This window comes from Capra hircus, chromosome 9 (genome assembly GCF_001704415.2).
Source record: "Capra hircus breed San Clemente chromosome 9, ASM170441v1, whole genome shotgun sequence".
Lineage (NCBI taxonomy): Eukaryota > Metazoa > Chordata > Mammalia > Artiodactyla > Bovidae > Capra > Capra hircus.
Window position 1 is genome coordinate 60,603,319 of NC_030816.1, and position 13,624 is coordinate 60,616,942.

Genomic DNA, 13,624 nt, shown 5'->3' on the forward strand with positions numbered 1-13,624 from the left:
CCACAGTTATAAATAAAGGAATGTTACAATCTAGACAAATCTAAGCGTAAGTATCAAATATTCTGTATTGGATTATTTTTTCAATTATACCATTTGGGACTAGATTTTCTTGAGTTTTAAGGACTAAAAGTCCCTGAATCAAGTTATGCCTACCAAGGCACACATTTTTCATTTAATTTGGATAACAAACCTGTTTTAGCCTTCTTTTTCTTTTTTTTCAGTCTGGATTTTGTGTCATCTTGCATGTTGTCTTCTACATTTTGTTCCTTTGAGCTCATATCATCATCCTGATGAGTCTCTGAAGTAACTGCTCCAACTGGAGATTCTTTCTTTTGTTCACCTTCAACTGGGTCATCAGAGATGATCGATGTACTGCAAATATAATCCAAGTTCAAGCCACTGGAAATGTACCATTATCATTATTACCCTGCAGCAAAGTTAACAGCAACTAGAGGCAAGGATAATCCTAAAAATAGCATTATTTTCTGCTGAGAAATACACATATTTTGTTATACACTAAAATGGTTAGCTGTCAAACTAAGTATTATGTGTACTAATTTACCCTTGGTGATGTTATATATCCCATGAGGCAAATTAAACTCCTCTCTAAACTCCTGGGGAAAATGAAATTGTATTTTATGATCAATGGATCTGTTTTTACTTAGGATTGATAAAATCATCTTTACTCTACTGACAAGTAAATGAATAATGAACAAATCTCTATAGATTATTTAAAAGCAAAAAAAAAAAAGGCGTTCTAATTTTGTTTTGTTTTCAAGAGGCTTCAGATATCCAACTTTTGATTTCTAGGTAAAAATTAACTGCTTATGTTTTCCAGTGGCTTATGTGCCACTATGTTTTCAGAAGATTATCATTAAAGTTAAAATCTGCATCACATGAACTATTAATACTAAATGGTAAAGGGTAGCAGCCTAGAAGCACACTGATTTGTATGGAGAAATCAGCCTATTAACGCTTGTGACTTACCAAATAAAAAAGGAATCTGCATCTAATAATCAAAAATTTACTTCCAATATATTTAGTCATATTTCAAAAAGGGGGTGAGAAATAAAGAGTAAAGAAATATTTCAAAGCAGTCATTCTAGAAAGTCATGTCATTTTATCATATCATCAAATACTGTTATTTAAAGCGAACAGTTACCCTTTGTATTTTTTTGTCATGTAAAGCATGGTTTTATTTAAAATTCATAAACTGATCTTACTAAGAGTGAGTATGACTTACAGTTCATAACAGATACAGTAACTATGTGAAGAAATAAGATTTATGGTGTACTGTAGTAAGCAGTCTTTAAGGTGGCCTCCAATGATCCATGCCTCCTAATACTCATGCTGTTATTTAGTCACCAAGGCATGTCTGACTCTTTGTGACCCCATGGACTGTAGCTCACTAGGCTCCTCTGTGTATGGGATTTCTCAGGCAAGAATACTGGAGTGGGTTGCCATTTCCTCCTCCAGAGGATCTTCCCGATCCAGGGATTAAACCTGCGTCTCCTGCGTTGGGAGGTGGATTCTTTATCACTGAGCCACCAGGGAAGCCCCCTGATACTCATATCTTTGTGTAATCCTTTCTCTTTATTGTGGACTGGACCAAATAACTTACTTCTTATAGACAGATTATGATAAAAGTAATTGGTACCACTTCTATGATTAGGTTCCCAAAGGACTGTGACTTTGGTCTCGCATTTTCTCTTTCAGAGCCCTTGCTCAAGGGAAGCAAGTGGCCCTGTTGTGAGTAGCCCATGTGAAGAGGTTCACATGGTAAGGACCTGATGTCTTTGGCCAAAAGCCAGTCAGGATCTGAAACCTGCTAATGGCCACATGAGTGAGTTTAGCAGTGGACCATCCCATATCTTCCAACTGGCATGTCACTTGGCAGATCCACCCTTATCCAAGCCTTGAGATGACTACAGCCTGGGCTGACATCCTGACTGTAGCCTGTGAGAGGCCCTGAGTTAGAGATACCCACTAAGCCACTCAGGTTCCTGAGCCATAGAAACTGGGAGACAATATATGTTTGTTGTTCTGAGCTGTTAAATTCTGGGCTAATTTTTAATGCATGTGCCTGTTAGCAACTCTGTTTGCCCTCTCTTTGTTACAACTGGTTGTCTAGCTTTTAATAAGAGGGGAACTATTTTTAGATGAGGACATTAAAGGAAACTGACCCTGAATATCAGAGAATTGTCAAATACAGGGGGAAAAAAAAAGTGTTTCCATCTCAAGTTGTTTATGCAGATGTAGATTACAAAAAACAAACTTACAGTAGTTAAAAGATAGTTTTCCCCTTGTTTACCCCAAGGAGAGACATATCTACTCACAGAAGTTCACACTGTATATGTAAGCATATACATATAAGTACTGTATATAAAAAAAGACTAAAGGAATACCAAATTGCTAACAGTGATTATCTCTGGATGGGTGGATTACTTATGTTTTCCTTTTTGTGTCTGTATGTTCTATAGTGAATAAATATTATTCGTAAAATAAGGGGAAAATGTTATTTTTATTTATCTAAACAAGTATTTATAACTAAATAAAGGATGTAATTATGCAAAATAGGATGACAGTACTATTCCTGACAGAGTTGTCGTAAGGGGAAAAGCACATATTCCTTGTAAAGCATTAAGCACACAAGAAGGGGCCACATAAAGTTTAGCTGTTAGTACTGTACTGCCCATGTTTCCAAAAGAGGTTCCCAGGTGGCAGAGTAGTAAAGAATCCCTCTGCCAATGTAGAAGATGCCAGAGATGCAGATTCAACTCTGGGGTCAGGAAGATCTCCTGGAGTAGGAAATGGCAACCCACTCCAGTATTCTTGCCTGGGAAATCCCATGGACAGAGGAGCCTGGCAGACTAGAGTCCATGGGGTCTCAAAGACTCGAACATGACTGAGCCATTGAGCACGCACAGTACACATGTCCAAAAGGAGGACTAAACATTTTCTTTCTGAAACTGTAATAGGGAAGAACTTTTTGTATTCTATTACAAGTTAATCACTAAAGGATGTTGCCTGTGAGCTTAAATTATACATAATGGCCCGATTCTGGGAATCCTGCTTCCAAAGCAATGAGCGTTAAGCTAAAATACCTTTGTTTAGCTCATGGAAACATCTTGACCAGGTCCATTTGTGAGTGACTGCAGGGAGGAAGAAATTAACACACTCCTTCTGGAGGATGATGGGAACCAGGACGTGTTTGATTTTACTCCCTCCCCATTTAGTATAAAAGGAGTCTGAATTCTAATTCAGGCAAGATGGGTTTTGGGGGGGGTATGAGTCAACTGTTTTCTCAGTTTGCTGGTTTTCCAAATAAAGCAATTATTCCTTGCCCCAGCAACTTGTCTACCAATTATTGGCCTGTCATGCAGTGAGCAGTACAAGCTTAAGCTTGGTAACAAATTTTGGTGAAGCCAGCCAGAAGCCTTGTAGCTACCAAGACCACCTGTCCTGAGGATCTGATCTCCAAAATTCCCTTAAGTGGCAGTGGCTGCCCCAATACCTGGCAACTGGAGCAAGGAACCAACATTTGGGAGCTGAAGGGCTCTATATGGTAGGGTAAGTTGCTCCAGTGTGTACAGCCAGGAACTTCATTTCCTCCCCACCTTTGGGCTTTTTTTTCCTCAGGAATAAGTCAGTTTACTTTGTTGGGTATTGGAGAAGGAAATGGCAACCCACTCCAGTATTCTTGCCTGGAGAATCCGAGGGACAGAGGAGCCTAGTGGGCTGCCGTCTGTGGGATCGCACAGAGTCGGACATGACTGAGCGACTTAGCAGCAGCAGGCACTGGGGAGAGGAAAGAATTGTAGGACTTCTACCTGATCTGCGAATTGGTTTTTTGGTTTCTTTGGATGCTAGCTAGCATTTGTTTGTGTTTTGTTTGTCCTGGAAAAGAAGGAATGTTTCATCTATCCCTAAAGAAAGTCCTCTGAAGTGCATTTTGCATAAGGGATCCTATTATCGCTCTGAACCCATGGGTGAAAGGAAAATGATATCTTATTCTAACAATGTGTGGCCCCAGTACCTCTTAACATCTTCATCTTGGGACCCTGTGCACTATATACTTCTGTTCTTGCTATGTTAATTATGTCATTTTTGGTCATTTATTATGTTGTTAGTGCATGTAAAACTCCCAGGACCAAACTTGAGGGTTTATTTTGGGTTTTCTGTTTGTTCTCTGGGTTTTTTTGTTTCATCTTGTGTGCTTTTGCTTCTCCATTTGCAGCCTTATCAGTTTGTGATATGTAAAACTTTTACTGATAAGAAATTGGGAAAATGAAAAAAAAAAATCCGTTCCTGTCCAAGAGTGGGACAGTCCAAGGAGAAAGATGTTGTACTTGGTTCCTAAAATCACCAAAAACTACACATAGAAACAGAAGTGTCAAAAAAAAAAAAAAAAAAGAAACAGAAGTGTCTTTTCCATAAATATTAGTAAAATGGTTTCACCATGTAGACAGCTGACCTTGATTTATTCTGTCTGCCAGAAACCCAATTTGAATCTACCCTCTTTTACAACTGGGTTTTTACACTGTCGTATCAGATTCATGGCTAAAATTTTGGAATGGGAACTATGAGGTCCCTGTGTTTGCATGTTTGCACATGTGTTATAGATGTGCGGCACTGCCAAAATTAATTTGTAAAGGGGCACTATTTAATTGGCTTAATGGAAATTAAGTGCTTAAACAAATACTCAAATACAGTGAAACTGGCCAGAACATGTTTCAGGTTCACATGATCTAGGGAATACTTAGTAAGGAAATAATATCTGGTATGAAAAGTTAGCTTAAACTTGTTTTTATATAGACATGTCTTTAGAGTCATACACATTAAGTACAATACTTTTGTACCTCTAGGTTCACCAGAAATCAAAAATACCTTATTCCTGTTACAAAGTTTATCAGAAAGTAAAATAATGGGACAAAGCTTTAAGTAAATATAAGTAAATGAAGTAAAGAGTTCTGGAGTAAACTCTATGGGAATAATGTTTTGGAAATGTCTACCTAGAATAGTCTCTCCAGATTTTCATAACTTGAAACTAAACCAAATTCTAAGGTAAGACTGAACTTAATTAAGAAATCTTAAAGGTAAAGTGGTAAAAATCTGAATTTCTTTCTCTAGGAGGATAAAGTTTTATTAAAATATTGAACTACTTTTGGTAATTGTGAGTGTCTTTGTTTCAGTGACCTGTATTTGCCATTGAGATCTTTAATCATCATTGGTTAACTTTTGATATTTTTTAACAAACTTCCAAAAAGATCAAGTTTTAGGTGGAGTTCATCTGACCTCTGGCTAACTTTGGAGTTTTTCAGAGGGTCTCTGGAACATCTCAAATTATTTCTCTCCATCTCAGAGAGGAATATAGAACTAATTGGGCTTATCTGGTACGTTTAATTGCATGGGAAGCATTACTAAATAAATAACACTTAACACTTCTTAGACTGTATCACATGGGTGAAGAAGTGAAGTGAAGTTGCTCAGTTGTGTCCAGCTCTTTGCAAACCCATGGACTGTAGCCTACAGGCTCCTTCACCCATGGGATTTTCTAGGCAAGAATACTGGAGTGGGTTGCCATTTCCCTCTCCAATCACATGGGTAAATGTTATTAATATTAATATTCTATAAATTACATAGTGCTCCTAACATTCTGGTATATCCTGATAAATGATATTACTCATAATTTCAGTGTTGTCTTAAACTGTCTGTCATGGCATTAATCAGATTTCTATTCAAATGCATGTTGTAATCCCAGTTGGTTGATGCTAAAGCAAAAAAGTATCCTTTTAATGATAAACTGCCATTTTACAGAGGATTTTGAATGACTCTACAGGTATTTTGTGAAAAATTAGGGAAGAATGATAATCCTTTATGTGCAAGCATCTGTACTATTATCAGAAAAGAAGAAAAGGAAGGGAATGAAAGTGAGGAGATGCCGCTTCAAACCCTAATTCCTCAAACCTTAACTGACCCAGCCAATCTGGCCACTATACCAATACATCCATCCTTCCTACCATTTTCCATTCCTACCTAGTCCCAATTTCTGATACTGGGGCTCAGGACTTCCCCTCCTTACAGGGATCAGTTAGAAAATCCTGTGTTAGTTTCTGGAGGAGAGGGACTTGCTCTGATATTGCCATTTAAGACCAGACAGGGCACCCGACTGGGCCAGAAGCTACTATGGGAACAGGGTAATTTCCCTTATGCTGTTATCTTATAGGGAGCCTAAATGCAAACAGCCAGCTGGCTGGGTTTCTCAGACTTGTTTAATTGGAAAGATCCCAACCCTCATAAGATTGCAACCCTTCTCATAGGGAGGATCCTCTATACATGGAGCCCACCTGACAGCACCCACAGCTGAACCAACTTAGGATCCCAGCGAGGGAAGAAGGCCCTCAGCAGAGCACGACTTGTTAGTGCATCTTGGCAGGGCTTTGAAAAGGGACACCAAAGCAAAAGGGTTTGAACAATATTCAGGAAATTCAGCAAAACAAATGAAGACCTCTCTGAATTTTTAGAAAGGATTTATCAGACCTACAGACATCACACTAATACAGATCCTGAAAATATTAGAATGGCAAATTTGACCTTTTGGGGCAAAGTGCCTCAGATATCAGGAGAAAGTTATAAAAATTAGATGGAACATTTGGAATGAACATTTCTTAATTAGTAGATGTTGCTTTTTTAAACTATTTAACAGGGAAAAACAGAAGAAAGATGCAAAATGAAACATCACTTTTTTGGCAGAGGCACTGGATTCCCAGAAGGTAACTGGATGAGAGGTAAGTCCCCACTGGGGAAGGAATGATGCGTTTACTGTAAGGAGGAAGAACTTTGGAAAACAGAAACTGCTCTAGGCTGAAAACGAAGAACAACAAAAGATGAGAGCCTTTTATATGGCAGAGAGGGACACTCTGAATGAAAAGGCCCAAGGGTTCCCTTGGACTTGAGGCACTGAATTCTCCACAGGAACTCCAGGTAAAATTGACAGTGGGGAGTAAGTTGATTAATTTTCTGATAGACCTCACTCTGGTGAAGTTTTTCACCAGAAAAGTTTGACAGAGTCCCATCAGAATGCTGGAAATCTACAGACAGAGTTCATGAAAAGCCCAGAAAAGGACACAGAGCTCTTTCCCCCAAGATCTTAAAAAAATCCCAAAGATTGCTGTCATCCCTCCCCAGATGGGGACTCAACACAGAGGAACCTGCCCCACCCCGCACTGAAAAAGAGACTTCACTTAAATACCCCAATTGCAAGAAATCTCAGGTAACCTGATAGTGTTGCTGTGGATACTTTTTCAGGGTGGGTGGAAGCGTAGTCCATGAACAGAGAGTCTCTGAAAGCCCTCCTTTGGGAAATCATCCTGATTTGGATAAGCATTAAAACTATTCATCCTGGAGACCACAATCAATAGGAAAAACCATAAATGTCGCTAAAAATATTAATGTCAAGAGACATTTAACTTAGCATAAGGCCTTGCCAGTTGCCCTGCTATGGATCAATGGCTCCCAGAAGCAGGCTTAAATTAAGCACCTTTAAAATAATGTATGGTAGGCCATTCCAGGTGTCCGCCCAGGTAGGAGAATCCAAAAGTGCTAAAGACCTAGTAGTTGCCAATTATACGAAACTTCTGTACTACACTATTCATGAGTTTGCCTCCAACAGGTCTGTCTATCCAATAGAAGTAGATGGTAATTCCATTACAGCTGGAGAAGGGGCAACCAATCTGTTCAGTTTTGTCCAAATAAATAGCATAGGAATCTGATATATGTATTGGGAACTAGAACCAAAACCACAAGTTATTATGAATTAGACAACAAAGTGGTGAGAGGTTTCATCGGGTTCAAATAGGACTGACTAAAGATTTCAAAAAGGACTGACTGAAGAGCCTAAGGAAATTTGTCACTTCCATTCAGCAGAATGGTCTTTGTCCCTTATCCCACAAGACTGAGGTATGGACACCGACAGGGCAAACTGTTAACAGGAAGAACCTTTTGTATTCTATTACAAGTTAATCACTAAAAGGATGTTGCCTGTGTGCTTAAATTATGCATAATGGCCCATCTCTGGAAACGCTGCTCCCCAAGTAATGAAAATTAAGCTAAAATACCTTTGTTTAGCTCGGAGGAAACATCCTTACCAGGTCCACCTGTGAATGACTGCAGGGAGAAAGAAATGAACAGACCCTCTCTGGAGGCTTATGGGAACCAGAAAGTGTTTGACTTGACTCCCTCTCCTTTTAGTGTTTAGTACTCCCTCCTCCTCAGAAGGAGCCTGAATTCCATCTCAGGCAAGATGGTTATCTGGGGCATGAAGCATCTTCTGAATTTGCTGGCTTTCTGAGTAAAGTTGCCATTCATTGCCCCAACAACTGGTCTCTCACAATTATTGGCCTTTTATGAGGCAGGCTCTATGAGCTTGGACTTAGTAACAAAACTCCAGGAATCACTCAAAGCTGAAAATAGTGTTTTTTTAAGAGGACATTGTATATTTATCAATGTAACATACCTTGTTTGAGATTTAGACAAGGTGGGAACTTTCTTTTTTTTCTTCTTTCGTTTTTCACCACTCAATTTGTCATCATGCAATGAAGAATCTAAGGGAAAGTAAGACAACTGCTCCTTGAGTTTCTTTCGGATTTTCTTCTTAATCTCCTTTGCCATTTCTTCAGCTACCTGGAGCTGGTATACCTGCATCAGCTGTTCCTCATCTAAACCACTGTCTTCTCCTTCCTCCTTGGCCTTTCCACCTTTGTCACGAGCCACTCCTGGCTGTGGCTTAGTCCGCGTTTTCTGAGGCGTCGCATCTCCCTTCTCAGGAGCTTCTGGCTCCGTCTCTCGTGCAGTCACCTGGAGCGCGGTTTTCGTAACCTTTTTATTTGCCTTTTCTTGCTTGTCATCCTCCACACGAACATCATTTTCTGGGTCTTCAGATGCTGGCTGCGGATCCCTTGGTTTGGTTTTAGCTACTGTTTTACTGTTCTCTGGGTTCTTAGTGTTAGCAGCAGTTATAGCATCACTTTCAGTTTCCCTGATTTTCTGAAGACTGCTTGTAACAGCATCAAGCTAGGAAAAGACACAATAACAGAGTGTCAACTAAGCACGGTTTAGTTCTGTGAAGATAAAATCATGTTGACTGTTTCACAATATGCAATACTGGAAAGAATATTTCACTTTTTACTCCAGCACTGTGACACCATTCTAGGGCCTTTGGTGAGCGTTTTCCTGCTTATTCTCTCAGTCTTAGACCAGCAATCTGAAGAATAAATTCAGATCAAAGGAGTTAACTAACATGGGGAACATGTTAATGACTTTTTAAAAGTGAATTAACTGCTCAAATCTCAAATGTTACTTTCCTCTGGCAAAATGATCCATATTCTAACCTAATTAAGAGATATCAGTGAAATTGCTAGAAAAGCTATGGTTAAAGTATTTCATGTTCTCTAATAGAAAACACACACAGGTCGTTTATCTTGCTTCATAATTAAATTCAAAAACCAAAGGTTTACAGCTCTAGGATTACTGTGCAATTAGTCTAAGCATTTCACTGAAAAGGCTGCTAGGTATTAAATATTATCAAGTTAAATCAAATGACAGACTAAGCACATACTTGTATTAATAACTTTCTCCATTCAAACTTATTTAAAATAAGAAATAAACAGAAAATAATGCTAGAAATCAAAAAGGAATGTTACCAGTAATAAAATAAATATTTTGAGAAATTCCCCAAGGATGCAAAACAGGCAGGATTAGATCCATTAAGAAATCCATTAAGAAACTACCAGAGAAAACCACAGACTGTAGGAAAAGACTTCTCCAGAGAAAAGGCTGGTTCTGGGGAAGCCATAACCTCAGGCAAGGAATAGGAAAAGAAGGGATAAGCCTGAGGATGACCAACTGAGGAGTTGGGAGGGCAGCTCTGTTCCCCTCCTCCGGCTGTGTTACACAGTGCCTTTCACCCAGAGAACAAAACAGTTGAACAGATAGACATATGGCTTCCTGTCTCAGGTAGGCACAACCCTCGCCACCAGCAGAAGCGGGTTATGTTGAAAACAACCAACAGGCAGGAAAAAAATTCTCAAACACAAAAACAACTGAGAACTGACACTGAGGGAAAGCAGCAGCATTGAGAAGTCCACCAACTCCAATAAAACAGAAAAATTAACATGGAAGAAAAACAAACAGCATCAACAAAATAATTTAAAATAAGTGAATTAATATTAAGAAACTCAAAAAGATATGAGATGAAAAACAACTGCAGATGTTAGAACTAAAATTTTGAGTGACAGAAATAAAAGCTGAAGGGATGCGTTCAAAAACAGAATGGCTAAAACCATAGGGATAAAAGACTGAAGTCAGAGAATTCTCCCAGAAATGACGGAACCAGTGAAGACTGAAGTTCAATTATTGAAAACCCTCATGCTTCAAAGTAGTTAGAATATCTAATATACGTGAAAAGATGGAAAAATGTATTCCACCACATACCCAATATTTTACCATCTTTAAGACTCTTCTGCTCACCTAAAATATATTTCCACATTCTACCTAATCCTTAAGGATAAATTCTGAAGCCATAGCCTCCAAAAATCTTTCCTAATCAAATTTAATAAAAATATCTTCTTAAAGATTTATTTTCACATATTCTGTTTCTAGAAGCAATATATCCATAAAACAGTAAGAAAACAGAAAATTTAAAAATAGAAAAAAATTCAGAAATTACTTAAAAAAGAAAACCCAAAGTTCAATCCTAGATTGCCTCACACAAGGAAAATCAATGATAATCTGTTCAGAAACTCACTTTTGTCTCCTTTCTCTGAAGACAGTCATACCTAATAACCTTGAATTTCCATTACATCAATACAGAGCAAATGCTAACTTTTCTGTTTTCTCAGTACCAGGAATGTAGTGGCAATCAAGGTAAACTGTGAGGACACTAATAAATGGAAAAAGATAACCAAAAATTAGAAACAGAAGAAAGAATTATAGTCTAGAAGAAAGGATTTTGAAAATGAAAACCCTGGGGAAGCTCATCATGTGAAGCTCATAAGAGGTTTATTTATTCTCTTCCACTGATCTGTCAACCTTTGTACTAATAACATCATTTTAAATACAATCCTTAGAGCACCTTTGGTAGCATTCCACAATTCTATTGAGATGATAGTTTCAGTACCTTTTAAATTCCTGTTTTTGTGGTTTGTATTCCCTTTTTCTTGCTAATCGCTTCCCGAGATAGATTTTACATTACCAAGTAATTTACAAACTTAAAAGTTTTGTTGTTCTAGTTTTGTTATACTATAAAAAGTCTACTTCATGGAATTTCACATTTCATGGACTGTCACTGAATTTTACAATCTCTCAAATACATTTGTTCATGTTCTATTTATCTTTAACCATCCGTTTATCTTTACCATCTCTGCATCATTTTTTACTTTAGCTTGTCTGTTTTTAAAAATAAGTATTATTGAGACATAACAAATTATATGAATTACAATAACCATCACCGGCTGAAAGTGTATACTTAAATGAATTCTGACAAACATACACAGCCATGACACCACCTGACTGTACAACTATCAAGATATTAAACATTTCTAGTAGCCTACACAACAAAATCAATCCCTACCCTCCAAGTCCTGGCCCCACCCAACCACTGATCTGTTTTCTTTCACTATAGTTTGTCTTGTCTAGAATTTCATATAGATGGAATCATATAGAAGATAGTTTTTTGTTTCTGGTATCCTTCACTCAGCATAAAGCTTTGAGATTCATTCATGTACTTGCATCTAGAATAACATTCCATTTACTGCTGACCAGTATTTTCATTGTATGGAAAGATACATTTTATTTCTCCATATACCAATGAATGGACATTTGAGTTATTTCTAGCTTTGCATGTTATGCTTTCATTTCTCTTGAGTAAATATCCACAAGTGCAACTGCTACACTATATGCTAAGTATATGCTTAAGTTCTTAAATAACTGCCAAACGGCTTCCCAAAATGGCTGTGCCAGTTCAAACTCTCAAATGAGTGAGTTTCAATTATTTAACACACTTGTCAGCACTTAGCATTGTCAATTTTCATCCTTTTACATTCTAATAGGTATGTAATGGTATCTCTTGTTAGGACCAAACTGAAGCCAGGACAGGCTCTAAGGGGCAGGCCCGCAGGCAGTGTAGCTAGACCAATCAAAAAAATCCCCGTAGCCCCCCGCCCGTGCCAGACCCGAGCCAATCCAGATAGGAATGTGAGGTTTAAAAGTCCTGCACGCATGTACAGTTTAACCAATCAGCTATGCTGTTACAGAAACAAAGAACCATCTGTATAAAAGTATATGGGATTCAGAACTCGGGGCCCTTGTCGGATTCCACTGTGCTGGATGAAACCTGGGCCCTGGCTCGAGCTAGTAATAAACCCCTTTACGCTGTTTGCATTGCTGTGGATGTCTTATTCTCTCAGTTTTGGGGACTCGGACTCTGGGCATAACATTTGGGGGCTCGTCCGGGATCCCTTTAACTGGGAAGAATAACACTCTCCCGGTAGAAGGGGTTTCCTCACTTGGAGGAAAGCTATCTGAACTCCGGTGTTAAGTTTGGTTAGCCAGTGTAAGACCGAGGCCCAGCTTACGCGCTGGAAGGCAGCTGGCTCTGGTGAGAAGAGAGCTCCTGTCAGGCTTAATCAGGGCGAATTAGTCGTCTTAGCCGGCGTAAGGCCGAGGCCCGGCATCGTGCTGGGAAGGCGGCTGGCTCTGTGAACGCCTTGTTGGTGAGATAACCTACAGGGATAGGAGGGTTCAGGGGGCCCAGGAAGACATAGTACTGTGTTCTCGGCCGAGGTTTGTCTCCTCTGTTCATCACATCTTTGTGTGTGCCGGCATTCTCACTGCTCTCTGTGCGTTCGTCGTCTCCTGTGTTCTATCCTGTAATCATGGGGCAAGAGACTTCCACTCCGTTGTCCCTTAGGACTGACCATTTTTCTGATTTTAAGTCTAGAGCACAGAATCTATTGGTGCTGGTGAAGAAGAACAAATTAATAACTTTTTGCAGCGCAGAATGGCCGACTTTCCATGTAGGCTGGCCCTCAGAAAGCACCTTTGACTTGGGAACTGTACACCAAGTCCGAGATATCATCTTCCGACTGCGGATCGGACGCCCTGACCAAGCCCCGCCCCCTCCTTGGGTAAAACCTTTTTTTGCCTCAACAGGGATTTTCTACCCCTCAGGTGTTGGCGACACATGTAAGAAAGAACCCAAAGAATCTCAAGGATCCTGAACCAACGGCGCCGCTATATACCCCATCTTGTGGGGGGAATTGTTAGGGGAAGCACACTGATTGAAACCGCCCCACCCTGGCCAGGCACCATAGTAATGATTTGCATGAGTTGTTTTATGACAGGAGATCCTGATAAAGAATACGGAACTAATAAGCCTCCACCAACCGGAAGAGTTCGGGAAAGGTTTAAAGGAGACACCGCCTGTATATTGTGAGCCACGTGGCAGAGCAGTTCTCCTGGGTTTCCTTACCCTGCTGCTCTCCACCTGGGTGCCCTTTCCCAACAAAATCTCTTGCTTTGTCAGCACATATGTCTCCTCGGACAATTCATTTCTGAGTGTTAGGCA

At 39.4% G+C, this 13,624-nt stretch overlaps 1 protein-coding gene across 8 annotated transcripts in view; it reads right to left on the reverse strand.

Annotated features, from left to right (window-relative positions):
- Positions 1-13,624, reverse strand: part of AHI1 (Abelson helper integration site 1) — a 223,469-nt gene that overhangs the window by 184,854 nt on the left and 24,991 nt on the right. For all 8 annotated transcript variants that reach the window (XR_001918550.1, XR_001918549.1, XM_018053237.1 and 5 more), the window contains 2 exons: positions 8,516-9,072; positions 191-372 (listed from right to left, as the gene is read on the reverse strand). Coding sequence is in view for 6 of the 8 variants with exons in the window: in XM_018053237.1 (XP_017908726.1) it covers positions 191-372; positions 8,516-9,072 (739 nt within the window). In the remaining 2 variants the exon portion in view is untranslated. The remainder of the gene's footprint in view (positions 1-190; positions 373-8,515; positions 9,073-13,624) is intronic.